This window comes from Phyllobates terribilis, unplaced genomic scaffold (genome assembly GCF_046119375.1).
Source record: "Phyllobates terribilis strain yellow unplaced genomic scaffold, ASM4611937v1 Scaffold_7__3_contigs__length_470593459, whole genome shotgun sequence".
In the NCBI taxonomy this organism is placed as follows: Eukaryota; Metazoa; Chordata; class Amphibia; order Anura; family Dendrobatidae; genus Phyllobates; species Phyllobates terribilis.
The window spans coordinates 275,673,351-275,698,581 of NW_027362767.1; the positions used below are offsets into that span (position 1 = coordinate 275,673,351).

The following is a 25,231-nucleotide window of genomic DNA, read 5'->3' on the forward strand; positions in this document are numbered from 1 at the left end:
GGAGAGTAGGTGCAGATACCAGGCTCCTCTCAGTGGGGGGGTCAGTAGAGGCGCTGGATTTCCTCTTGGTGGTGGGGTGTGAAGACCCCGGGTCTTCCGTCGGCGTAATGCTACTCAGACAACACAGGTTGAGGGGAAAACAGTGTGGCAATATTTTATCGAACCACCAAACAGATAATAAACATATAGAACAGTCCCAGCAAATACCCAAGATAGTGCAAAATTACACAGTCTCACCCTTCCGCTGGCCTGCCGGGAATAGATCAACTGCGTCTTTGGGATTTCTAGGACCAACTACCTCAACCAGTGGCCCCCCCGCTTTTGGCGGACCCTCACAGAGAGGAGGTAGCGGCAAGCTTAGGAAGCTGACAGTCCATAGTGGTACAAGGCCAGGAGACCCGAGGGTTCCACCCTGGCCTCTCCGAGAGTTTCCAAGGTGCCAGATGACCGGCTGGTCACAATCTGGCTTTTCCGAATGTCTCCATGGGCTTCAGGCGACCGGAGAGTCCCACTTGGCAACCCCAAACAACATATCCATGGGACCAGGTAACCTCATTGTCCCAAGCAGGTTTGCCCAAATGTATCCATGAGTTCTCTGATGGTCAATTGAGCAGATCTGTATCTTTCCAGTCAGGGCCATGTACCCGTAGGATGGAATCCTGTAGAATCCAAATCTGTGTCTCTCTGGATGGAGCCATGCTACCAAACTACTGTCCAGAATAGTCTCTCTGATCTTTGATTCTCTTTGCAGCAGGATAGAAAACCCTTTTTATATTTACATATGTGGCTAAGGTCATCATTCACATGTCAGGGGAAAGGTGCAGGGCTCAGGTTTCCTTGTGTGAGCATTTAATCAATTTACATAGTTGGTATTCCCCTGCTCTTGTAAATCAACGACTAGCTGGCTTAGTGCAATATGCAATTAGCATAGTAACAAACATCATTGTTCCCGAGTCACTGTCTTTCTTGACCAGCCAAAGAAACACTTACAGTATTGTGTTTGTGTTGACTTTTGAATGTATTTCTCTTGACCTAACAAATCTAGATGTTTGGCTAATTAAGATTAGAAGCTGTGTCGTCACATGGGGGTTGGTGTCAGGGCTGTGAAGCTGGTAAGCCAAACCAACGACTCCTCAATTTCCTTGACTCCACAGCACGGCCTCACTACTGAGCATGTACATAAAGTGCAGCACTGATTAATCTCAACTAAAAGCTGAGATCCTTAGGATCAGTAACAGAACAGACATTTATAGGACATTTCATAACTTTCCCAAGTTCTTGTGAAAACATTTACAGCACATCCTGCATTGTCCTATTGTTCCCACTTTGTTAGATATTTTGGGAGTTGGTACATTTTATACGGACTCCGCCTCTACCAAAATGGACACCAACTCCACAGTCCTGGTTGGTGGAGGTGTCGGGCCCCTCTTGGGGGCGGGGGAGATCGGTGCTAGCCCTTCATCTTGTAATGATTATGTCTCTGCACAGGGTGTCACTTGTACGCCATTAACACCCACCACTGTCGGGAGTTGCGGGTGGTCGTTGCCATCAGGAACAAACTGCTGCTCATCACTAGGAAGCACAGTGCTGTACACAGCGCGGCCGGAGCGTCACCGGTAGAAGCCTTCCAGTACATCAGGGTGAGGGGTCTGCCGTACGTAATATTTCTATAACTGACCAGTGATGACATCACTGTTCTTCATGTAAATGATGTCATTGAGGTGGAGGGGTCCTTTAACCCTAGTTGCTACAGAACATCTTTTATTAGAGGGGGTCTCGCTAACCTTGCTGTCCACAGTTCATCTGTCATGAAGCTGCTGCTGAAAATTGTAATATATTAGTCTCTCTGACAGCAAGCAGAGATCCTGAACACTGTAAGGAATTTAGAAATGAGAGCTTCCATAGACCCAGCTGTTATAACTGCAGCTTGTATCTATCACAAGACAGCAAGCAGAGATTTTGCATTGATCCTGTGTAACCAGCGCTGTGGTCTGTCTGCAGGAGATCTGTCTGTCCGACCCCCCGGTGGTGATGACGCTTGTGGACGGGCCGACCGGAGAGAACGATAACGCCATCTGTGTGGCGTATCGGCACCAGTATGATTTGGTGAATGAGAGCACCGGAGAGTCGTGTCGGCTGCATCATGTGGACGCAAGTAGGGTACGTTGCAATCTCACCACCTGCAGCACAGAGTATTACAGCTGATTAGTAGATCATCACTAACACCAGGGCCATGCTGTGAAGGATGAGGCCCTCAGAATTGTATTTATGCCAGGCCTGTGGAGCTGACAGAAGAGGCGGGAGGCGCAGTGTGCCTCTTATCCTGAATATTCCGCTTCTCATTTCAGGTTCATTTTGTTGCAGCGATTGATGTTTATGAAGATGGAGAAGCGGGAATCCTGCTGTGCTACAATTGTGAGTGGAGGGCCCCGTTATGTGTGAGGGGGACCCCGTGATGTGCATGAGGGGGACGGGAGACCCTGTGATGTGTGAGGAGGGCAGTAGGACTCTGTGATGTGTGAGGGGGACCCCATGATGCGTGCGAGCGGGGCAGTCGGACCCCGTGATGTGATGGGGACCCCCATGATGTGGATGAGGGGTGCAGTGGGACCCCGTGATGTGTGAGGGGGACCCAATGATGTAGATGAGGGGGCAGTGGCACCCCATGATGTGTGAAAGGGATCCAATGATGTGTGTGAGGGGGGCTGTGGGACCCTGTGATGTGGATGAGGGGGCAGTGTAACCCCATGATGTGTGTGAGCGAGGCAGTGGGACCACATGATGAGGGAGAGAGGTTCAAGTAATGGGCGGGGGGAATCCTACATGGCAGAAGCAGTGATTAGTGTGGTCTCCATGTATGTAGGTTACCCCTTCCTCCCTGACACAGGGGCGCTCATGTGACCTCTCTGTTTCTAGATTCTTGTTACTATAAGAAGGTGAGTCCATTCAATGGTGGTTCCCCGCTCCTCCAGCCTTCTGCGTCAGATTTTTACTTCAGCTGGAACCAGGTTCCTCACGCCGTAGGTAAGACACCTGTACATGCGGGCACAGGAGTGATGGGTCCAGGGGGGCGTTCACTAATATTGCTGTTCTGTGCCGCAGTCTGCGCGTTCCCCTATATCCTCGCCTTCACCACAGACTCCATAGAAATCCGCCTCGTTGTCAATGGAAATTTGGTGCATACGGCGGTGGTACCAGATCTGCAGCTCGTGGCATCGCGGGTAAGACATACAGGTCATACACTAGAGTTCAAAATAATAGCTATAAACTATGTAACTATGTAGCAGTCCAATATGACTAATGAAATTAATCGCTGTTTTTGGTATAAATTATATTACCACGCCAAACAATTTACCAGTTGGTGCAGTAGATTCTAAGAAAAGCAACAGACCTGGCATTCATGATCGGCGTGGTTTTGAGTCTCTGTATTTGAATAATTAATTGAAAGGGGGTGTGTTCAAAATAATAGCAGTGTGGAGTTCAATTAGTGAGGTCAATCATTCTGTGAAGAAACAGGTGTGAATCAGGTGGCCCTTATTTAAGGGTGAAGCCAGCACATGTTGTACATGCATTTCTCCTTGAAAGCCTAAGAAATATGGGTCATTTGAGACATTGTTCAGAAGAACTGCGTTCTTTGATTAAAAAGTTGATTGTAAAGGGTAAAACTTATAAAGTGCAGACAATGATCGGCTGTTCAGCTAAAATGATCTCCAATGCTTTAAAATGGAAAGGAAAACCAGAGACACATGGAAGAAAATGGAAGACTACCATTCGAATGGATCGAAGAATAGCCAGAATGGCAAAGGCTCAGCCAATGATCAGAGCCAGGATGATCAAAGACAGTCTCAAGTTAACTGTGAGTACTGTGACAGAAGACGCCTGTGTGAAGCTAATCTCTTAGCAAGAAGTCCCCACTAGTGTTGAGTGAGTAGGTTCTGTTCCGAGTATTTACAGCTGCTCGGTGATATGTTTGAATCGCTCCCGTGTGCATGATTTGCGACTGTTTGACAGCTTTATTACATGTGAGGAATGTATTAAATAGCAGCTGTAAATACTCGGAGCTCGGCCCGAGCATACTCGGCGAAAGGGTTAATAGAACATACTCGCTCAACACTAATCCCCACAAATTCCAACTGGTAAAAAAAAAAAAAAAGACATGTACTGAAGCGGATACAATTTGTCAAAGAATACATCAACTGGCCTAAAGAGAAATAGAGAGACATTTTGTGGACTGATGAAAGTAAAATTGTTCTTTTTGGGTCCAAGGGCCACAGACAGTTCATCAGACGACCCCCAAACTCTGCATTGAAGCCACAGTACACTCTGAAGACAGTGAAGCATGGTGGTGCAAGCATCATGATATGGGCATGTTTCTCTTACTATGGTGCTGGACCTATTTACCGCATACCAGGGATCATGGACCAGTTTGCATATATTAAAATACTTGAAGAGGTCATGTTGCCATGTGTTTCAACAAGACAACGACCCTAAACACATCAGTAAATGGGCAAAATCTTGGTTTCAGTCCAACAAAATTGAGGTTATGGAGTGGCCAGCCCAATCCCTGGACCTTAGTCTCACTTGTGGGGAGACATCAAAAATGCAGTTTCTTAGACAAAGCCAATAAATGCCAAAAAATTGTGGGATGTAGTCAAAGCATCCTGGGCTGGAACAACGGTTGACAGGTTCCAGAATTTGGTTGACTCTATGCAACATCGATGTGAAGCAGTTCTAAAAAAACTGTGGGTTTACAACTAAATATTAGGTTAGTGAGTGACAGGAATGCTAAATCTTCAAAATAAAGGAGTACATATTGTGAGTTTGTAAAGACAAATGCAGACACTGCTATTTTTTTAGAACAGCCCAATGTTCATTTTTTGTTATTTTCTGTAAAGTAGTTAAAATTCTATACATTTCTCTTCATGTTTTGAATTAGAAAACAGTGTGCAATGCTCCCAATGTGTGAAAATAAAAACTAGTATAAAGATTTTGTGCTTAACTCATGTTTTTCAACACACTGCTATTATTTTGAACACTACTGTATGCTGGCCAGGTAATCAGTGGGGCAGCAATGGCCAGGGCTCCTAGTGACAACCCAGGGTCCTCGCTGACCTCCAGATATGTCTGCACAGCAGGGGAGGGATCTGGGATTACCGACGAGCCCTGCATTGTCATAGTAATGGCCGCTGTCTTCTTCAGTCAGATATTTACTTCAAAGCATCCACCACGATGGATTCGTCCTCCAACAGCAGCTCCAGAGACACCAGCAGCCGCAGCTCCCCCCAGACACCCACAGGCTACGACCTGCCGGCATTTCCCAGCACGCCCGGAGAAGGTACAGCTGGTGGGGGGACCCTGTGCTTGTGTCACTGCAGTAGGGTGCCAGACTATCCGAGCACCCACCACCCCGCTGCTTCTACAATGCCATCCACCGGCTCCTACAGACAAATCGCCGGCTGCCTCTCTGAACACAGCTACACCCCTCCTCCACACTAATAAACCCCATCTGGTCTTATATGGAGGATTTCGGACTTCAAACACATTAAATTGTGCCACCATGTCCTCCTTTCACTCCGCAGGCGAGGTCCAGTGCCGGAACATTTATAAGATCCCCCTTAGTAACCTTGTGGGCCGAAGCATCGAACGACCTCTGAAGTCTCCTCTGGTGCCCAAGGTGATCACCACCCCCACATCCGGGGTCATCGCCTGCACCCCCGTCACGCATTCTCTATCCCTATCCCGAATGGAGATCAAGGAGATTGCGAGTCGGACAAGGAAAGAGCTTCTGGGTAAGATCTGCAGCCTCCGCCCCCGCCGCCATCTTCACACGTGATGATTTCTTGTCTTTCCATCAGGTCTTTCTGCAGAAACAACATCCAGATCTGAAGGATCCCAGCGCCCAAAAAAACAGATCCAGAAACCGGCAGAGGAAGGAAAGGAGGAGGAAACTGGCAGATCGAGTACGGACAGGTAGTAGCATTCACACAGGTGGCCAGAACAAGGTCCGACTGAGCGGAGGACGTCTGCAGCTGTAGGTGTGACAGTAGTAGACGTGTCCATCGATTACCGGAAATGTGAGCAGAGGACGCCTACAGGTCTGGGTGACGGTAGTAGACGTGTCCCTCCATTACCGGACATGTTAGCAGAGGACAGGTACCTGGTCTCATACCCGTAGAGACTGTACCTGTGCCTTGATCAGTAGTCAGGTGCACAGGATTACGGACAGGTGTGAGACAGTCCCTTCCTCACCAGGGCAGAAGTAACAGGGCGATAAAAGCGCTGACTAGTTGCAGCAGTCAGTCGCCTTCATTGTGAGCGGCTGGCTAGAGCCGAGCAGTCCGAGCCACAGTCATCTCACTGCTGCTTCTCTTTTTCCCCAGGATACATTCAGAATCGTTTGAAAGTAACTGTGAGATTCGGCGGCACTGCTCCACCAGCTCCGACCCCGAGTCTACGGTCAGTGTGGAGGAGAGCCCCCCAGTCAGCACCAGCCTCGCTCACATCACTACATCCTTTGATGAAGATATTGTTGATTTAAAGTGAAGACAATCTACGACGTGGGCCTCGTCCTCCGCGCAAAGCACGCAACGTCTGAACATGGCCGCCTGTGATCTGCTGCCTGCAGGAGAGATATCCATCAGGTCTGGGCAGGAAGTGAGGAGCTGCGCAGTCTACACCATCCGTATACAGATGGGGGTGATGCAGAAGAACGCACTGGTCGTGGCCCTTGTATAGAATGACTCTCCATATGCTGCATTGGTGCTGCATACATTGCGGACCCAGATGGTCACTATTTTGCTGGCTGTACAGAGTAGTCGGCTTGGAAAGTGGAAGCCTTCAGCCAGCAGAGTAGGGAGTGCAGCTCTGACTTATGTAGGCTGGATTGCCATTCTACATGGGACCTGTCACACGATGGCTGGGGGGTCTGGACTCTGGCGCACCTACCTGACGGTGGGAGGGGGCGCTCCGCACCACACTGCCACATTAATGACTGTATACTGAGGATATGACAATTTGTCGCGGTAACGTCTCCCTCCTCCCTGTACATGGAGATCCCCGGCTGTCGTGTTCCACACCTCACCACATGCTCTTCTGAATGGACGTGATGCTGGGAGTTGTAGTACACCTGCCGCCGTGTTGTGACAGTGATTGGAGCGTCTGTGCACTGCATGCTTCCTCCTGCACTTCAGCTGATCCACGACCTTGATGTGCTGCCGAGAAGTAACTGCTGGAAAGTTCCAGAATAATTTATCTTGTGGGACGTTCCGACCTTCGGACAAATTGTGGTTTTTACTTTCTATATTTTCCTAAGGGGCCAGAACGTGTGGTTTTGTATCTGATTCTGGTCAACTGCTGAACTCCTACAAGCGCCAACCACCAAGTGTCTTAATGATCGTATTTCCATTGTTTCTACGCCACGTGATGTCACTGTGTCCCGTCTGTGGCCTGTACATGAACACTTCACCACACGGGGGCGCCACAATAAAATTGATGACGTTTTGTCTCCGGCCTTTGTGTGGTTCTTTCACAATCGAACAGGGTGGATGTTGGGAATGCGAGGTAGCGGACAGCCCAGAGATGATGGGACTGAGTTACTGGATGGATTTGTTACAATGTGTCAGTGTGTAGACCTCATGCTGTAGGCAAGGCTCACCACATGTGCACTGACACACTGTAACAAATCCATCCCTTCAGCTCCAGAATATGCATTTTATTCTGTGCATTGTCCACACTGTTACATTGCGACAAGCTCTCAGCTGTGTGATGGTAACAGCAGGAGCAGATGTTTCTGTGCACGTCTCTTTCTTTTATAAACTCGGGACCACGTGGTCTTAGAAATATCCAGTAATAGAGACAGGAGCCGGTGCCAATCATTTCCTGCTATTCCAAGAGGCGGCACCTTCCTTACAATTTCCAAACAGCCACATCTGCTTTCAGCTCCGGCCGACGGGAGAACTCAGCAGATTAAAGCAGCAAATTTTCAAGATTTCTGCTCCCGGTCGTAGAATGGAAACCTCAATCATTTACAGCCAGTGGATAAAACTGTCTTCACACGGCCGAAAAAAGTGGTCAGATCTTCTGTCGTCCCTGGATCCAGATTCCCATTCACTAGCAGCCAGCAGATGTCTTGGGGCCGGATTTCTGGTGCGTTTTATTCTCTACATGTTTCGCACCACTTTTTGTTTTTTTTCTTTAAATCTTATTCTTATTTTTCTTCCATAATTTCGCTTCTCCAGAAGTCAGAGATTCATCAAATGCATATTTTTTTTGGTGTATCACACTCAAGTCCCCCCACTCAACTCATGAACCGCGTTCGCCATTTTAAAGAAAAATAGTTTGTGAACACAAGACAAAAGGGAGTTCAATATGTCTCAAAATGATGAATCCGGCCCAGGTGCCAGGAGTGTGTGTGATAACGGAGGAGGCACAAGCTGCCTAATAAGTGGTGTAAGATGCCAGATGCTGATCCAGCACCAATTGGGGGGGGTGCCCAGAATTGACTGAGCGGACTAGAAAAGGGACGACGTCTGCCCGAGGGTCGTGTCTGGCATTGCAGTCCCCACGAATCTCAAACAGGCGTGGTGCTGTTTTTTGTAATCCCTTGTAACCTTTAAGGATAAGTGGCCACTGATTGTCAGCAGCCGGTGGTAGTATTCATCCATCACTCAGATCTTCCCACTGTTGTGAGCCCACCTGTGAGGATGCGAGACCGCACACTGCACACATACAATGCTCTGTGAGTTTTACAGGTTCTGGTCAATTGTATTTCACAGTACTGAGAATCCGGGACATTGGCACCAGGTCTCATCCTAGATAAAGTCCCGTATAGTTGGAGTGTCATCTACTGGTGGAGGGGGGGGGGGGTCACACGCAGCAGCCATCACGTGACCATAGTCTGACAATTCCCAGTGTGCTACATGTGCACCCCCTCCCCCCACAGGAATAAACAGCACTAGATAATAAAACCAGTGGGAGCGGCCACAAGAAGCCCTACCGTCCCTTGCAGGGATTAAAGTAACAATTTATAGCAGTGCATCAGGTTGGCCAGAGGGCCCCATTAAGTCAGTAACATTGCCTCCTGAAGGTCCTCGCTCCCTCCATGATTTCCAGTTACCACTGGGTGGGATGTGGCATCTACTGGACAGAGCCAGAATCTAGTCTTTGTCTCTCCAAACTTTGCTGGAAATGAGATTCGATTTGCTCCAGCGTTTTTCCTTTTGTCTCAGGTACACAGATGACGGTGAACAGGACATTGAGTCCACAGAAAGCAGCAAACAACCAGAAAGTCCCGTCCGGGCCGAGAAGATCCTGCCAAACACAAAGTAACATGTCAGCCGCTGCCCCACCCACATGACTAACGCCCCACCCACAACTTACCAGCATATTATGAAAAACTTTTGTAACCAGGAATGCGCAGCCCCAGTTGGTGACAACACACACCCCACTGGCCACGCCACGGGCACGAAGTGGGAAGATCTCAGACATGAGTAGCCAAGGAATGGGGCCCCAGCCCACGGCAAACCCTATGGGAAGGAGAAAAGTCAACGGTCCGAGGCAGCATAGTCTCCACCCACTGCCGAAGACAATGCGCCACCTCCATTGACAACAAATGCCAGCTCTGCCCACCGTGATGACTAATGTCTCCATCAACCGCCAATGCCAGTGCATTACCTCCGCTCACTGCCAATGACCATGCACCATCTCCACACACCGGAGAAGACAATGTACCGCCTTTACCCATCGCCCATGACAATGCGCCGCCTCCACCCACTGGCAGTGACAATGTGTCCCCTCCATCGACCTCCAATGCCAGCACCACCTCCACCCACTGCCGATTACCTTGTGCCGTCTCCCCCACCCCACCTATCCCAGCACGCCACCTCTGCTCTCCCGCCCACCTCCCCCACTGTCAAGTGGTGGGATGTTTCCTTATCGTAGGATTGGTAAGGGGTTTACTGAAGAATATGTAAGCACTTGCAGAGGCCCTCGTCTCCGGAGCTTACCAGTGATGAACAGACCCATGCTGAGCAAAGCCAACCAGGCCAGTGGGTCTGCAGGACCGTCCACCACGTCTACCGAGCTCATCAGGGCTGACGAGTTGTTTCTGTGTGTCACACTGATTCTAAAATACAACCCTAACAAGGATGTGCTAACAGCCATGATGGCTCCTGTAGAGACAGAAGAGCATGTGTGAGTGGATGAGGCGGCAATCAATGAGGGGCGATTATCACCAGGATGAGCCTTCCAAATCCTGAGGGAACAAGATACTCATCTATTGTCTTCTTCCTATTCCTGCACCGCTGATTCCTCCTGTCCATACAGACACCTGCCACGGTGACATCACGAATGAGGACTCGCTGTCACGTAAAGGCACCAAGATTCGGAGACAAGCAGCGCCCAAGCAATGAGGAACATGACATAGGACTCCCACAATCTGTGACCACAACATGTGGAGCGATACCCCATGTACTGACATCACGGACCGTACCTGAGAGAAGCAGCAGCACTTTCCGCCCAGCCCGGTCCACAATGAGCGCAGCCATCGCTGTGAATGCCACCTGCACCAGCCCCACAACCACCGAGGCCAGACTGCTATTCTGTAAAACATGGTGGACAGAATAAACATGAGGCAGAGTGAAGATCACCAGCGCCACCACAACTCACCTGAAAATTGGCTTCTTCAAAGATCATATCTGCATAGAACATGACAGCGTTGATACCGGTGGCCTGCTGGAAGAACATGAGCAGGACGCCTAGGATGAACGGCTTGTAAATAGACGGCGCCCGTAGATCTGCCAGCGACAGACGATGGTCCTGAGAAGAGGAGAAAATCAGTGCAATCAGCGCATCCCGTTGTATACAACAGAGCCAACAGTATACAGCCCCCTAATGTACAGCGACCCCCCAATATACAGTCCCACTAATCTGCAGCACACCCCCTATATCCAACACCCCCACAATATACAGCTCCCCGCTATAATATATACCCACCAAAACCCCACACAATATACAGCCCACCTAATGTACAGCGCCCCCCCCGAAACACCTCTCAAAAGTATACAGCCCCTCCCCAGTGTACAGAACCCCCCAACAATATACAACTTACTATGCTCCATTGCTGATATAACCTCCAAATTACATCATATGTGACTGATATTTCACCCGCTGTATCAGTATCGGAGCGTTATAAGAGGGACAGATAAGTATTGAACACGTCACCAATTTTCTAAGTAAATATATTTCTGAAGGTGCTGTTGACATGAAATTCTCACCACATGTTGGTAACAAGCCATCCAATCCACACAGGCAAATAAATCAAATAGATGTCCACAAATTAAGTTGTGTAATAATGAGAAATGATTTAGGGAAAAAGTATTGAACATATGAAGAAAGAGAGGTGCAAAAAGCCATGGAAAGTTAAGATACCAACTGAAATCTATCAGTAATTAGAAAGCAATCCTGGCACTTAGTGAAAAATAATATCAGCTGGTTCAACTGATGGCCTATAAAAAGGTGTCTCATTACCAAGGTGCCACACAAGAAACATCTTTTGAGGGGAAAACCAGTGAGCTTTCTCAAGACCTTCGCAACTTTATTGTTGCAAAACATACTGATGGCATTGGTTACAGAAGAATTTCTAAACTACTGAAGGTTCCAGTGATTACTGTTGGGGCCATAATCCGCAAGTGGAAAGAACATGATTTCACTGTGAACTGGCCACAACAAAGTGCTCCCTGAAAGATATCAGACACACGAGTGAGAAGAATTATCAGAAAAGTTTTCCTAGAGCCAAAGGAACACCTGTGGAGAGCTACAGAAAGACCTGGAATCAGCAGGTACAATTGTTTCAGAGAAAACGATAAGCAATGCACTCAGCCTCCATGGCCTGCATGCACGCTCACCACACAAGACTCTATTGCTTAACAAAAATCATGTTCAAAAGTGCGTTTAAAGTTTGCTCAACAACATTTAGACAAGCCTGTGAGATAATGGGAGAATACAATCTGGTCAGATGAGACCAAAATTGAACTCTTTGGATGCCATAATACACACCATGTTTGAAGGCCAAAAGGCAACGCATATCACCCCAAAAACACCATACCAACAGTGAAGTTTGGAGATGGGAACATCATGGCGAGGGGCGGTTTTTCAGCATACGGCACTGGCAAACTTCATATGATTAAAGGATGAATGGACAAATGTACTGAGACATTCTTGATAAAAATCTGCTGCCATATACCAGGATGATGAAGATGAAATGAGGGTGAACATTACAGCAAGACCATGCCAAACACACTGCCAAGGAAACTCTCAATTGGTTTCAGAGAGAAGATAAAGCTGCTAGAATGGCCGAGCCGATCACCTGACCTGAATCCAATAGAAAATCTATGGAAGGAACTAAAGCTCAGAGTTCATAGTAGGAGCCCACGGGACCTTCAGGATTTGAAGCGTTTGTGTGGAACAATGAGTCCAAATCACACCTGAGCAATGCCTGCGACTAGTTTCTCCATACAGGAGGCATCTTGAAGCTGTCATCAACAACAAAGGCTTTTATACAAAGTATTAAATACATTTCAGTAAGCATGTTCAATAGTTTTTCTCTGTGTCATTTCTCATTATTACACATAACCTAATTTATGGACACGTGTGGGGAGTTATTTGCCTGTGTGGATTGGATGGGTTGTTACCGACATCTGGTGAGAGTTTCATGTCAATAGCACCTTTAGAAATATATTTACTTAGAAAATTGGCGACGTGTTTAACACTTATTTCACCCACTGCATACCCTCCAGACGTTACTAAATATGTGACTGATATCAGCCCGTCATATAACGTTCGAGCACTATAATCAGTGTGGGAAGATGCTGTATGTTACCGCTATGATGGCTGGACCCCTCGCACACATCCCCTCCTCTGCTCACCTGCTGGCCTCCGCTGACCACTATCTGCCGATACTCCCACTCGTGGTCCACGTTGGGTCCTCTCAGGAAGCAGAGAGCGGCCATGGCCTCTGCCCTTCTCTCCTGGTTGATGAGATATCGGGGGGTCTCGGGCATGAAACACACAACCAACAGCATGAAAACAGGGGGGATGGAGCAGACCACAGCCAGCCAACGCCAGCTCACCATCATTCCTGCACAGGGACAAGTCAACCAGTCATTAGGTATGACAATGCTGTACACCCCTTCCCCACCAGACATTACCTGCAATATACGCTCCCACAATCCCAGTGACCACCATCAGCTGGACGCAGGACCCTAATGCGCCTCGGACCCTGGAGTGGGACGTCTCCGAGATATACACCTACAAGTTCACATGGAAAGTGAGACACGGGTCCACACACAGACAGCAGTGGACCCCCATAAAAGCAGAGTAGACCACCAGCGATACAGTGCGAGTGTGCACAGCACAGGGGGTGCGGGGTCAGGAGACCACCACATTGATGCAAAATGTGTGGTGACCACAAACAGTGCACAGATGAGGCAGGGGTCTCACCGGGACCACTAGGGAGGTAACTCCACTGGCCAGTCCAGATAGCACTCGGCCGCCCAGGAGCATCCACACGTTCTGTGCCGATATGATCAGGGTGAAGCCCAGGACAAATGGAAGAGCGCATAGCATGAGGCTGAGCTTCCGGCCCATACTGTCCACCATCCATCCACCAAGAATCCCGCCGGCTGCTGCTCCGATGGTCACTATAGACTGTGGAGGAACAGAGAGACATCAGATGGAGGAGGAGCTAACTTCCTGCATCTTTCCACCACATTGGGGGAGGAGACTCACCCCAAACCACGAAGCCGCCTCCTTATCCAGCACCAGTCGCGGGTCCTCCGTATTCTTCAGATCTGAGATGGCTGGAGAGCTGAACCCCAAGACAAAGCCGAAGCTCAGGGGCCCCAACACCGCTCCAAACGTGGCCAAGTATAGATTCCTGTTCTGGACACGACTGCATGAAGGGAAGAACGCCAGGTCATGTGACATCAGAGAAAGTCAACCGCCCCGACAATGGGCCTATAATGTGCCGGATTACTAGATATTCTCCATTATATAGAGCCTTGAAAAAGTCTTCATGCCCCATGAGCTTTTTCACATTTTTTCACGTTACACCGACAAACTTATAAAATACATTTTATGTGATACCAACTCAAAGTAGCAAGTATTTGTGAAGTGTATGTAAAGGAAATGAGGCTTGGTTTTCTAAATATTTTCCAAAGACGTAGTTACTTACCGATAACGGGATTTCTCAGAGCCCATGACGGTACCACGGAGAGAGGGGATCCGCCCTTGAAGGACAGGAAACCTACAGATAAAAAGGGCGGCACCTCTCTCCCGCATCAGTTGTTTACAGTGCACGAGAGGACCTTCAGGTTATTAACAAAACATACAATATTATTATGATGCTTATCAGGAACAACACGTGACTACATATAAATAACAAAAGTAAGTGTGCACACCCACGTGTGAAGAGAGGGAATGTTCGGATGCCGTTATGGGCTCTGAGAAATCCCGTTACCAGTAAGTAACTACGTCTTTCTCCTTCCCGCATGATGGCACCATGGAGAGCGTTGCAGAGAAATTTATCATTAGGGAGGGACCACCACTTCTAGAACCCTTCAATCAAAAGTAAAGTCTGAAGAAGAGGCTAGGTCCAGCCGATAGTGATTGAAGAATGTAGAGGGAGAAGACCATATAGCAGCTCTACATATCTGTTCTATTGAAGCCCCAGCTCTTTCCGCCCAGGAGACTGCCACTGCCCTTGTCGAGTGAGCTTTCAGTCTTTCCGGGGCGGCTTCCCCACTTGAAGAGTATGCCAGAGTAATGGCGTCCCTTATCCATCTCGCCAATGTACCCTTGGAAGCTTTTTGCCCCCTCCGAGGTCCCTGGAAGCACACAAAGAGCCATATCCTTCCTACACTCTTGTGTGGCTGCTAGGTACTGCATTAGGCACCTTCTGACATCTAATATATGTAGATCCCTTTCTCCCTTGTTCTTGGGTTTGGGCAAAAAGAAGGAAGGGTGATCTCCTGAGATTTATGGAACCATGACACCACTTTTGACAGGTAGGCTGGGTCGGTTTTGAGAATGATTCTATCCTTCAAAACTTGTGTAAAGGGAGGCCCTGCAGATAATGCCTGGATGTCACTGACTCTCCGCGCTGATGTGAGAGCCACTAAAAGTGATGTCTTAAGGGATAGGATTTTAAGAGATGTATCTGCCAAAGGTTCGAAAGGAGGTTTGGTTAAAGCTGTAAGGACTAAGTTTAAATCCCAAGGAGGTGGGTTCCGAATAGGGATGGGCCTAGATCTAGTCGACGCCTTCATGAATCTAGACATCCACCAATTCCTGGCCAGGTCGCAATTGTATAGAGCCCCTAATGCTGCGACTTGAACCTTCAAGGTGCTTGTAGCTAGGCCATGTTCCAACCACCTCTGCAGAAATTCTAAAATGGCTGTCAGTGGAACCCCCCCCCCCCCCCCTTCTAACCTGGAACCTGAAGATGAAAGGAACTTTCTCCAAGTTTTCCCATAAAGTTTGGTGGTTACAGGTTTCCTACTTTGTAGTAAAGATTATAGATTAAGTTTGGGAAAAACCCTTTATCCCTCAGGAGAGCCCTCTCAAATTCCAGGCTGTCATGTGTAAGCTTGTTACCTGAGGATGAAGAACTGGCACCTGGAAAACAAGATCAGGAACTTCTGGGACTACCCAGGAGTCGGAGATGGACATCCTCTTCAGCCAAGAAAACCACGTTCTCTTCGGCCAGAAGGGGGCTGTTAAGATTACTTTTGCCCTGTCTTCTCGGATCTTCCTCAGAACTGCCGGAATCAGGGCAATCGGAGGAAAAGCATAGGCTAGATGATGGTTTCATGGAATCATGAAGGCATCTAACACTATGGGGTTCTCTTTGGGGTCTATTGAGCAAAATGCGTCTACTTTCCTGTTCCGACTGTTGGCAAAAAGATCTATGATAGCAGAAATGTGGGGTCGTCCTATCTGATTGAATACTGACTGTTTCAGTTCCCACTCGCCCTGCCTCAGCTGGGTCTGACTCAGGAAGTCTGCTCTGCGATTTTCTGTCCCTCTTTTGTGGAGTGCAGATAGAGACCCTAAATTGGTCTTGGCTAACTGAAAAATGGACTCTGATACCTCCATCAGAGGATGGGACCGAGCTCCTCACTGATGATTCAAGTATGTTACTACTACCCGGATGTCTGAGAATACTCATACGTGGTGTCCCTGAAGAGTGTTTAAGAATTCTAAAACGGCAAGTTTTACTGCTAGTAGTTCCTTCATGTTTGAGGATACTAATCTTAGGTCCTCTGTCCAGACCCCCTGAGCTATCTGGTCGTTCAAGTGAGCCCCCCAACACCTGGGGCTTGCGTCTGTGACTGAAATCAGTGTGAGAGACTGAAATCACTCCTGGAATACCCAGGGTTAATTTGTCTATCCTCATCCACCATCCTAGAGAAAGCGCAGTTTTTGATGACAAGGTTAGCTGAACTTCTAAATGCCCCTTTAAAGGAATTTTGGCTCCTAAGATTTCCCACTGCAAATCCCTGGTGTGCATCTGAGCCCATTGAACGGCCGGGATACAGGCAGTTATGGAACCTAGGCGGAACATGGCTTTCTGCAGAGTCGTAGAGGGATGGTCCCTTATCAGAGATATCTGAGCTAGGATCTTCTGAATTTTCTCTGCTGGGAGGCAGCACTCCTGATTTTTTGAATCTAATATGATACCCAGATATTCCTATACTTGATGCGGCTCGGTTTTGAATTTCTTTAGATTCAAAAGCCAGCCTAAGTTTGTCAAGGATTCCATGACCTTCCGTAGTTGGTTCTTGCAATGTCGGAAAGAATTGCCCATTATCAGAAAATTGTTTAGGTACGGGACAATTAGGATATCTTGTTCCCTCAAGTGTGCCATTACCTCTGCAACTATCTTGGTGAACACCTGTGGAGCTATGGCTAGACCGAATGGGAGAGCCGTGTACTAAAAGTGCTTGACTACACCTCTTATCGGGATTGCTACCCTGAGGAATTTCTGATAATCTTTGTGGATGGGGACGTGATAGTAAGCGTCATTTAGGTCCAGAACAGTCCGGAAGCAGCATTTTTACAGATGTTTTTATTATTTCCATTTTGAAGGTCTGGACCTTCAATAACTAGTTCAGCTTCCTTAGGTTTATGATTGTCCTGAAAGTCCCATCCGTTTTTTCCTCAGAAACAGAGGGGAGTAGAATTCTTCGCCTTTTTCCTGGGAAGGGACCTCTTGAAGGACTGCTTTTCCTATCAGGCCTAGAACCTCCTGCTCTAAGGCTAGTTGCTCTTCGTTTGAGGATCTCTGGAGTGTCACTACGAAATTTGGTTGGGGAATTGAGTGGAATTTAAATTTTAGACCTGATTTTATGATCTAAGAGCTATTGGATATTCTTTCCCAGGCCGGGAGAAAGAGGTAACAGAAAGCCTTCCCAATGAGGGCTTTCCCCAGGTGGGGGGGTCTGTTGAACATGAACACTTTCGTTTTCAGCAGCAGAAGGGAAGGAAGGGAGACACAGATCCATTACTAGTGGGTAGGCGGAGCCCCACAGGATAGTTCACCTCAGATTTATAAAAAGTGACGACCGGCCCCTCCAGCTTAGGCTCCTCCTACTCCCATGTTCCTCAGTCTGAAATTTGAGGTCGCAGAGGATAGTCGCTGCCTTCGCAGCTCCTCAGAAGATTTTCTTATTTTTATTCCGGAGACCTGGACCCCCCGTGGTCTAGAGGTCTCAGCGCTGCTGGGACCCCTGACCCTCCCCTGGCAGATCTGCGTACCCCCTAAGGAGGTCCCCGCAGAACCCTGCTGGCCCCGGGGGATACAGGGCGCTCCCTGGCGGAGACGCACACCGCTCGTGTGGGGTCCCTGCGCGCTCCGCCGTGGGGGTGAGCAAGGGCCACGGAGCCACACATCCCTGGGGGTCCCTGTGGCGCTCAGCTGGGTAAGTGCTCTTATTGAGTGCCCCCAGCGGCTGCTGCGGCAGCTGCTGTCACTATATATGTGTTTTGTGGGGACTGCTGTTTTTTTCTGGCTTGCAGGGATTTCTCCTCTGCATGCAGCATTTGATCCTCGGCTGGCAGGGGAGGAGGGACGGAGGATTCGCGCGCTCCGTTCGTAGCTCAGCGGGGGGCGTGGCTTAGCGTCTCTACTGTCGGTCTTCTTAGCTCGTGACAGGAAGTGCCTGGAAAGCACGCACTGGAGATGTCCCAGCCCCTTCTTCTTCCGGCTAGCGTCCATCCTCGTGTAGCGTCTCCTACTCCCTGCTCCCCGCTCTCAGCACACCGAGAAGAGCAGTCTCTACGCCAGCTGGTGAGTCTCTCCTGCCTTTTAGGCAGAAAGTTCCTTCTTGGGTATTACAGCGCAGAGCACTTTCCTTATGTCCTAGGCTGACAGGGTGTGCTGTATACGGCGCTGCTACTTCCCTGCTGAGATGGCTCTGACGCACACCTCACAAAAAGGGTAGTGCGGATCAGTAGCATTAACCCCTTCTGAACGGGGTCTGGCCCATCAGGCTGTTAACCCTCTCTGGAGGTGCACACTTCTGGGATCAGAGGGTGCTTCTCTCTAGTCTGTTAGGTTAACTTTTGCTCTGCAGGTCGCTGGGGTAGCTTTTCGCCTTCTAAGGAGGAGCTTTAACCCTTCAGTGCCGGGTGACTTTTTGTGCAAGAACAGGCTGTGGTAGTGGAATTCACACATCCTTGGTTACTGTACCCATTGTAAGGTTATTACCGCCTTATCCGCGACGCTCGCAACTGTGTGGGGGCATGTCGGATCAGGGACCAGGGGGCGCGGACCTCTCTCCCGGACCGCTTCAGGATCGGTCACGCGTATCTGATACGCCGGGGTCTTCAACGGTGTCAGGTTCGACGCTAGTTGGGGGTCTCAGTGATGTTAAGGTGGAGGCGCTCACTCGCTCCATTGACAGTCTGTCTGACCTCCTGGGTCATTGGGTCTCTGCTAAGTCCCAACCGACGTCTAGAAACAAGAAGCGTCACAGGCTTGTGGCGGCGCCGTCTCCTCCGTGCAGTGCGTCGGAGGCTTCAGAATCGCCGACAGACTCTTCTGGTGGGATCTCCGATTCTGATGAAGAGAATCGGCGGGGTCGCTCTGCTTCGCTTTCGGGCCGCGTGGACGCTTTTGTTGAAGCTATGCGGGAAGCGTTACAACTGTCTGAAGAGGTGACAGGGCGCCCTGGCAAATCGGCCCGGCTGTATCAGGAGTCGTGTCGGGCTCGCTCGACGCTGCCGATGCACGAGGAACTTACCAAGGCGGTGGAAAAAGAACGCCTGTGTCCGGATAAAGGTTTCCAAGGGTTGCGGTTTTTTGATGCCCTGTATCCCTGTTCCACGGAAACGATCACTAATTGGGTCCCCTCTCCTGAAGTGGATGTGCCATTGTCTCAGCTGAGCAAATCCTCTTAGCTTCCTGTTAAAGGGAAGGCGAGTCTTCAGGACCCGCTGGACAGAAGACGGAGTTAGCGGCAAAGTCCATCTACGAGGCCGCGGGTCACGGATTCCGAGCGGCCTTGGGGGCCATGTGGGCTGGTGAGGCTTCGCTTCGGTGGTTGGATCAGCTGCGGACGGCATGGCAAGATGGAACTCCGCTGTCTGAAGTGGAAAGGCTCTTCCAGCTCTTGGAAGAGGCGGCCCGATATGGCAGGGACGCAGTGCTGGATACTACTTCGGTGATGTCCAGGGCTCAATCCTCGGCCGTCACAGTCAGGAGAGCACTGTGGCTTAAACAGTGGACCGGAGACGCAGTATCCAAACAAGGTTTGCTGAGTCTGGCGTACAAGGGCGGTCAGCTGTTTGGTTCAGACCTCACGGAGCTGATTGCTAAGGCCAAGGCCAAAGATACGGCTTTGCCGCAGCGAAAGGCAGCGGTTTCTACGTCCGGCAAGTCAAGTGCCGGTAGTGGTCGTCGGTCCTTTAGGCCCAGGGGTCGGTTCGGTCAGCCTTCTTGGAGATCGGATCGTCCCTCGTCTTCCGGAAAAAAGACCTCCCAGAAATCCCGTACTCCTTGGAAACAACATTTCCGTCAGGACAAGCGGGAGGTTGACAAAAAGCCCGCTAAGGCGGACTGACGCCAGGAACCCTCTCGAGGGCTCTCGGGTGGGAGGTCGTCTGCTAGAATTCGGGTCGATTTGGGCGTCACACGTATCGGACGCCTGGGTGACGCGGGTTATGTCGGAAGGTTATTTCATAGAGTTTCATTCTCGACCCCCGGACAGGTTTCGTCAGTCGCGCATCCCGTCCGAGCCCAGGCTAGCTGCCGCACTGCTGCGGGAGGTCGACTCTCTTCTGAAGCAGGGTGTGGTGATTCCGGTTCCGCCAGAGGACCAGGGAAGGGGGTTTTATTCCAACCTTTTTGTGGTTCCCAAAAAGAAGGACAAGTTTCGCCCCATTCTGGACCTCAAAGAATTGAATTTGCATGTCCGGACCCGGAAATTCCGTATGGAGTCTCTTCGCGCCGTCGTGGCGGCCCTGTCGCAGCACGATTTTTTGGTGTAGATCGACATCCGCGACGCCTATTTGCATGTCCCTATTGGCAGGGCTCACCAGCGCTTCCTGCGGTTCGCCATAGGTCAGGCCCATTACCAGTTTGTGGCCCTACCATTCGGGTTGGCCTCGGCGCCCAGGGTTTTTACAAAGATTCTGGCGCCGCTCATGGCGCTCCTTCGAAAGCAAGGAGTTACGATTCTCCCCTACCTGGACGACCTGTTAATTGTGTCACCCACAGCGGAGGAGGCTGTGACAGCTCGCGATCTCTCCCTTCAGCACCTGGAGGACTTCGGGTGGCTGGTCAATTGGAAGAAGTCGTCATTGGAGCCGTCACAGTCAATCCTGTTCTTGGGGATGCATTTCGACACGGTACGGGCAGTGGTGTCCCTGCCTCCGGACAAACGAGCGAACCTTCATCACCATGTCCAGGCTATGAGGTCGGCGATGACGATGTCTCTTCGGAGGTGTATGCGCCTTCTGGGTCTGATGGTGGCGGTGTTAGAACCTTGCTGTTAGGTTTTTTTTCCTTTGCTGGTCACATGACCTTGTTGGCCTATTTAATCCTGCTCCGCCCTTCTGGCTTTGCTGGACTTCATTGTATATCTACTTTCTAGCTAGCCTGTGCTCTGTATCTAACTCTGTTAGTTTGCTTGGTCTACGGACCTCTATGTTCTATCTATTTTGTTTGTTCGTCTTTCTGCTACTATTTCTGTTAGGAGGTGTCCCATATTCCTCCCAGTCCTTAGTACTTGTAGGGATTCCCTCCCCAAATCTATAGGTCTCCGTACAGACTAGATTAGGACTTTAGCAGGTCTGATCGCAGGATCAGGTTCCCTGTTACATCGTAGGGATTCAGCTGAGTCTTATAGTAGGGACAGATCTCCTCTCTTTCCTTAGCTTTGGTAGCAGAACATAACAGTAAGTCCAGCCTGTAAATTCTCTAAGGAAAGATTTTTTTTTGTTCCATCATGGTGTCGGTTCAGGATTTGGCTAAACACCTGCAGGGACTCTCTCTGGAAGTGGCCGAGCTCCGTCAGCACGTGAGTAACTGTCCTGGAGCATATTTCTTGGAGCCTAAGGTATGTTTGCCGGATTTATTTTTTGGTGAACATCGAGAATTTTTTTCATTTAAAAATGCTTGCTTATTGTATTTTCGTTTGAGACCCAAGTCCTCTGGGGATGAATCCCAGCGCGTAGGGTTCATAATGTCACTTTTGCGCAAAGAGCCTCAGGAGTGGGCCTTTTCTTTGCAACCTAGTGATGCATGCTTCAGATCAGTGGATAGTTTTTTTTCTGCTTTAGGACTATTATATGATGATCCTGACCGTGTGGCATCAGCTGAGACTGAATTGAGACGTTTAAAACAAGGATCAGGTAATATGGAAAAATATTGTACACATTTTCGTCGTTGGTCCACTCAAACAGGGTGGAACGATTCTGCTCTGAAAAGTCTATTTCTTGCTGGGCTCAGTGAAAAGGTTAAAGACCTGCTAATTGCTTATCCTACACCTGAGGATTTGCAACAGGCTATGCAATTAGCTATACGGGTGGATAGAAGACTGCGTGCTAGGGTTAATGAGAGCAAATCCTCTGCTATGTCAGTTTCTGGTTATGATAATGTGTGTACTAACAGTGGTGAACCGATGGAGATTGGATCGGTGGCACCTCGCTCTCAAGAAAAACACCGTCGTTTTTCAGAAGGCTTGTGTTTCTATTGCGGGAAATCTGGTCATTTGATTAAAGGCTGTGAGCTTCGTATGAAGAAAGAAAAAAAAATGGTCAGTCACGCCCGTATTGCCTGTTTAAATTCCAAGGGTATATTTTTAGCTGCTTCCACGATTGCTCAGGAAAAATTAATGGAATTTCGGGTGTTTGTTGATTGCGGGTCTACACTGAATGTTATTGATGGGGGATTCGTGGAAAAACTCAATTTAAAACCTGAACCTTTATCATCCCCCATTGCTGTGGTTTCTGTGGATGGCTCCCCTTTGAAGAATATTACTCTCAAGGTCAGTGAATTTCCTCTCACTATTAATGGTGTTCACCATGAGAAATTGGATTTGGTAGTGTTGAATAACTTGCCTTCTCCAGTAATATTGGGTTTGCCCTGGTTAAAATGTCACAATCCTGTACTGGATTGGTCTACCAGTGAAATTAAATCCTGGAGCCATAAATGTTATGACAAGTGTTGTAACGGGCGTATTGCAGCTTTGGATAGGGGAGAATTGCCTGTTCCTATTCAGGATTTTTGGAGAGTTTTTTCTGAGAAAGAATCGCAGGTTTTGCCTCCCCATAGAGACTATGATTGTTCTATTGAATTTGTCCCTGGAGCGACTCTTCCTAAAAGTCGTTTATTTAACCTTACTATTCCTGAGAGGAAGGCTTTGGAGGAATACATACAGACAAGTTTGGCCGCCGGTCACATTAGGCCCTCTAAGTCTCCTGTGGCGGTTGGATTTTTTTTTGTAAAAAAAAAGGACGGCGGTTTACGTCCTTGTCTAGATTTTCGTGAGATTAACAAAATTACGGTACGCAATCCTTACCCACTGCCATTGATTCCTGATCTGTTTAACCAGTTATTGGGGGCCAAGTGGTTCTCTAAAATTGACCTTAAGGGGGCATACAATCTGTTGCGCATGAAGGAGGGTGATGAATGGAAGACTGCTTTTAACACTCCTGTGGGTCATTTTGAGAATCTGGTTATGCCTTTTGGTCTTACTAATGCTCCTGCATTTTTTCAGAATCTGATTAATGACATCCTTAGACCTTTGATCGGTAAAAATGTGGTTGTGTATTTGGATGACATTTTGATTTATTCGCCAGATCTGGAGTCTCATTGGCGGAGCGTGCGTGAGGTATTACAGTTATTAATGGACAATTCGCTTTTTGCTAAGCTGGAGAAATGTGAGTTCGCTGTACAGAGAATTAGTTTTTTGGGCTACATTATCTCCAGCAAAGGTTTTGAGATGGATCCGGTTAAGGTTCAGGCTGTGCAGGAATGGCCTAGGCCTATTGGTTTGAAATCGATACAGAGGTTTTTGGGTTTCGCCAATTACTATAGAAAATTCATAAAAAATTTTTCTAGTATTGTCAAACCTCTGACTGATCTCACCAGGAAAGGTGCTGATGCGGTTCAGTGGTCTTCTGAGGCCATTGAAGCTTTTGTGTATCTCAAGGAGAGGTTCACCTCTGCTCCCATCCTTATGCAGCCTGATGTTACTAGGCCGTTTTTGGTTGAGGTTGATGCTTCCTCTGTGGGGGTTGGCGCAGTATTGTCTCAGGATAACGGGGATGGATTACATCCCTGTGCATTTTTTTCAAAAAAATTTTCGGAGACTGAATTGAATTACGATATTGGTAATCGGGAATTATTGGCTATTAAACTCGCATTTGAACACTGGCGCCACTTCTTGGAAGGTGCGGAATTTCCCGTTCAGGTTCTTACGGATCATAAAAATCTGATATATCTTGACGCTGCCAAGCGCCTGAATGCCCGTCAGGCTAGGTGGGCACTGTTTTTCTCGCGGTTTAATTTCTCCGTTACTTACATCCCTGGTACTAAGAATGTTAAGGCGGATGCCTTGTCTCGCAGTTTTTCTCCCATAGTCGGTGCTGAGAAAGAGGAAAACATTTTACAAGAAGGTGTTGTGATAGCTGCTTTAGACTCCGTTTTGGAAGATGAGATTCTTAAAGCTCAGGAGAATGCCCCATCTAACACTCCTCATGGGAGGTTGTTTGTGCCTGGGACCTTTAGGAGAGATTTGTTTGTTGAGTGTCACGAATCTCGGTTGGCAGGTCATCCCGGAATCTCTGAGACCAAGAGACTGGTGGGTCGCAGTTTTTGGTGGCCTGGATGGCAGAAGGAAGTCATTAAGTGGGTGCGCCAATGTACTATATGTGCTAGATCTAAGTCCTCACATACTCCTGCTGCGGGGTTGCTTTGTCCTTTGGAGGTCCCCAGTGCTCCTTGGACACATTTGGCTATGGACTTTATAACTGACCTTCCCCCCTCTGAGGGTTTTACTGTCATCTGGGTGGTCGTGGACCGTTTTAGCAAGATGTGTCACTTGGTTCCCTTCGTCAAACTGCCCTGCGCTAAAACTCTCGCTAAGGCCTTTGTCAAGGAAATTGTCAGACTTCATGGCGTTCCTACTGACATTGTTTCTGATAGGGGTCCTCAGTTCGTGGCTCGTTTTTGGCGTGCCTTTTGTGACAGGTTGGGAATTCATTTGTCGTTTTCGTCCGGATATCATCCTGAATCTAATGGCCAGACAGAAAGGAAAAACCAGGATGTTGAGCAGTTCTTGCGTTGTTTTGTGGCAGACAATCAAGAGGGGTGGTCTGAGTTTCTGCCACTTGCCGAATTTGCTCTGAACAATCATACATCTTCTTCTGCTGGTTGTTCGCCTTTTTTTTGTTGTTCTGGGAGACATCCGTCGTTTGGGTCGTTCTCCAAGTTGGGATCTGCCGTGCCTGAGGAGGAGAATTTTTCCGGTGATTTGGAAAGAGTTTGGACGGATGTGCGTGGTAATCTTCAGGAGGCCAACAGAAAATCTAAAGACTACTTTGATAGGAAACGACAGGAGGTTTTGTTCGCTGTTGGTGACATGGTTTGGTTGTCCTCTAGGAATCTGCGGTTGAGGATTCCTTCTAAGAAATTGGGTCCCAAGTTTGTAGGGCCCTTTAAGGTGCT

General features: G+C 48.6%; 2 protein-coding genes across 8 annotated transcripts in view; one reads left to right on the forward strand and one right to left on the reverse strand.

Moving 5' to 3' along the window:
* GARNL3 (GTPase activating Rap/RanGAP domain like 3) overlaps window positions 1–7,508 on the forward strand; it is a 148,145-nt gene extending 140,637 nt beyond the window's left edge. For all 6 annotated transcript variants that reach the window (XM_073640844.1, XM_073640845.1, XM_073640847.1 and 3 more), the window contains 9 exons: window positions 1,489–1,640; window positions 2,002–2,160; window positions 2,349–2,415; window positions 2,917–3,024; window positions 3,103–3,221; window positions 5,200–5,335; window positions 5,580–5,789; window positions 5,856–5,970; window positions 6,381–7,508. In XM_073640844.1, the coding sequence (XP_073496945.1) occupies window positions 1,489–1,640; window positions 2,002–2,160; window positions 2,349–2,415; window positions 2,917–3,024; window positions 3,103–3,221; window positions 5,200–5,335; window positions 5,580–5,789; window positions 5,856–5,970; window positions 6,381–6,543 (1,229 nt within the window). In that variant the 3' untranslated portion in view covers window positions 6,544–7,508. The remainder of the gene's footprint in view (window positions 1–1,488; window positions 1,641–2,001; window positions 2,161–2,348; window positions 2,416–2,916; window positions 3,025–3,102; window positions 3,222–5,199; window positions 5,336–5,579; window positions 5,790–5,855; window positions 5,971–6,380) is intronic.
* Window positions 7,509–8,742: 1,234 nt separating this feature from the next.
* SLC2A8 (solute carrier family 2 member 8) overlaps window positions 8,743–25,231 on the reverse strand; it is a 29,977-nt gene continuing 13,488 nt past the window's right edge. Inside the window, exons 2-10 of one of the 2 annotated variants that reach the window (XM_073640851.1) lie at window positions 13,786–13,948; window positions 13,498–13,704; window positions 13,206–13,305; window positions 12,924–13,135; window positions 10,666–10,815; window positions 10,490–10,598; window positions 10,005–10,169; window positions 9,379–9,524; window positions 8,743–9,309 (exon numbers count right to left, since the gene is read on the reverse strand). In XM_073640851.1, the coding sequence (XP_073496952.1) occupies window positions 9,136–9,309; window positions 9,379–9,524; window positions 10,005–10,169; window positions 10,490–10,598; window positions 10,666–10,815; window positions 12,924–13,135; window positions 13,206–13,305; window positions 13,498–13,704; window positions 13,786–13,948 (1,426 nt within the window). In that variant the 3' untranslated portion in view covers window positions 8,743–9,135. The remainder of the gene's footprint in view (window positions 9,310–9,378; window positions 9,525–10,004; window positions 10,170–10,489; window positions 10,599–10,665; window positions 10,816–12,923; window positions 13,136–13,205; window positions 13,306–13,497; window positions 13,705–13,785; window positions 13,949–25,231) is intronic. The other variant, XM_073640852.1, reaches the window with a different exon arrangement.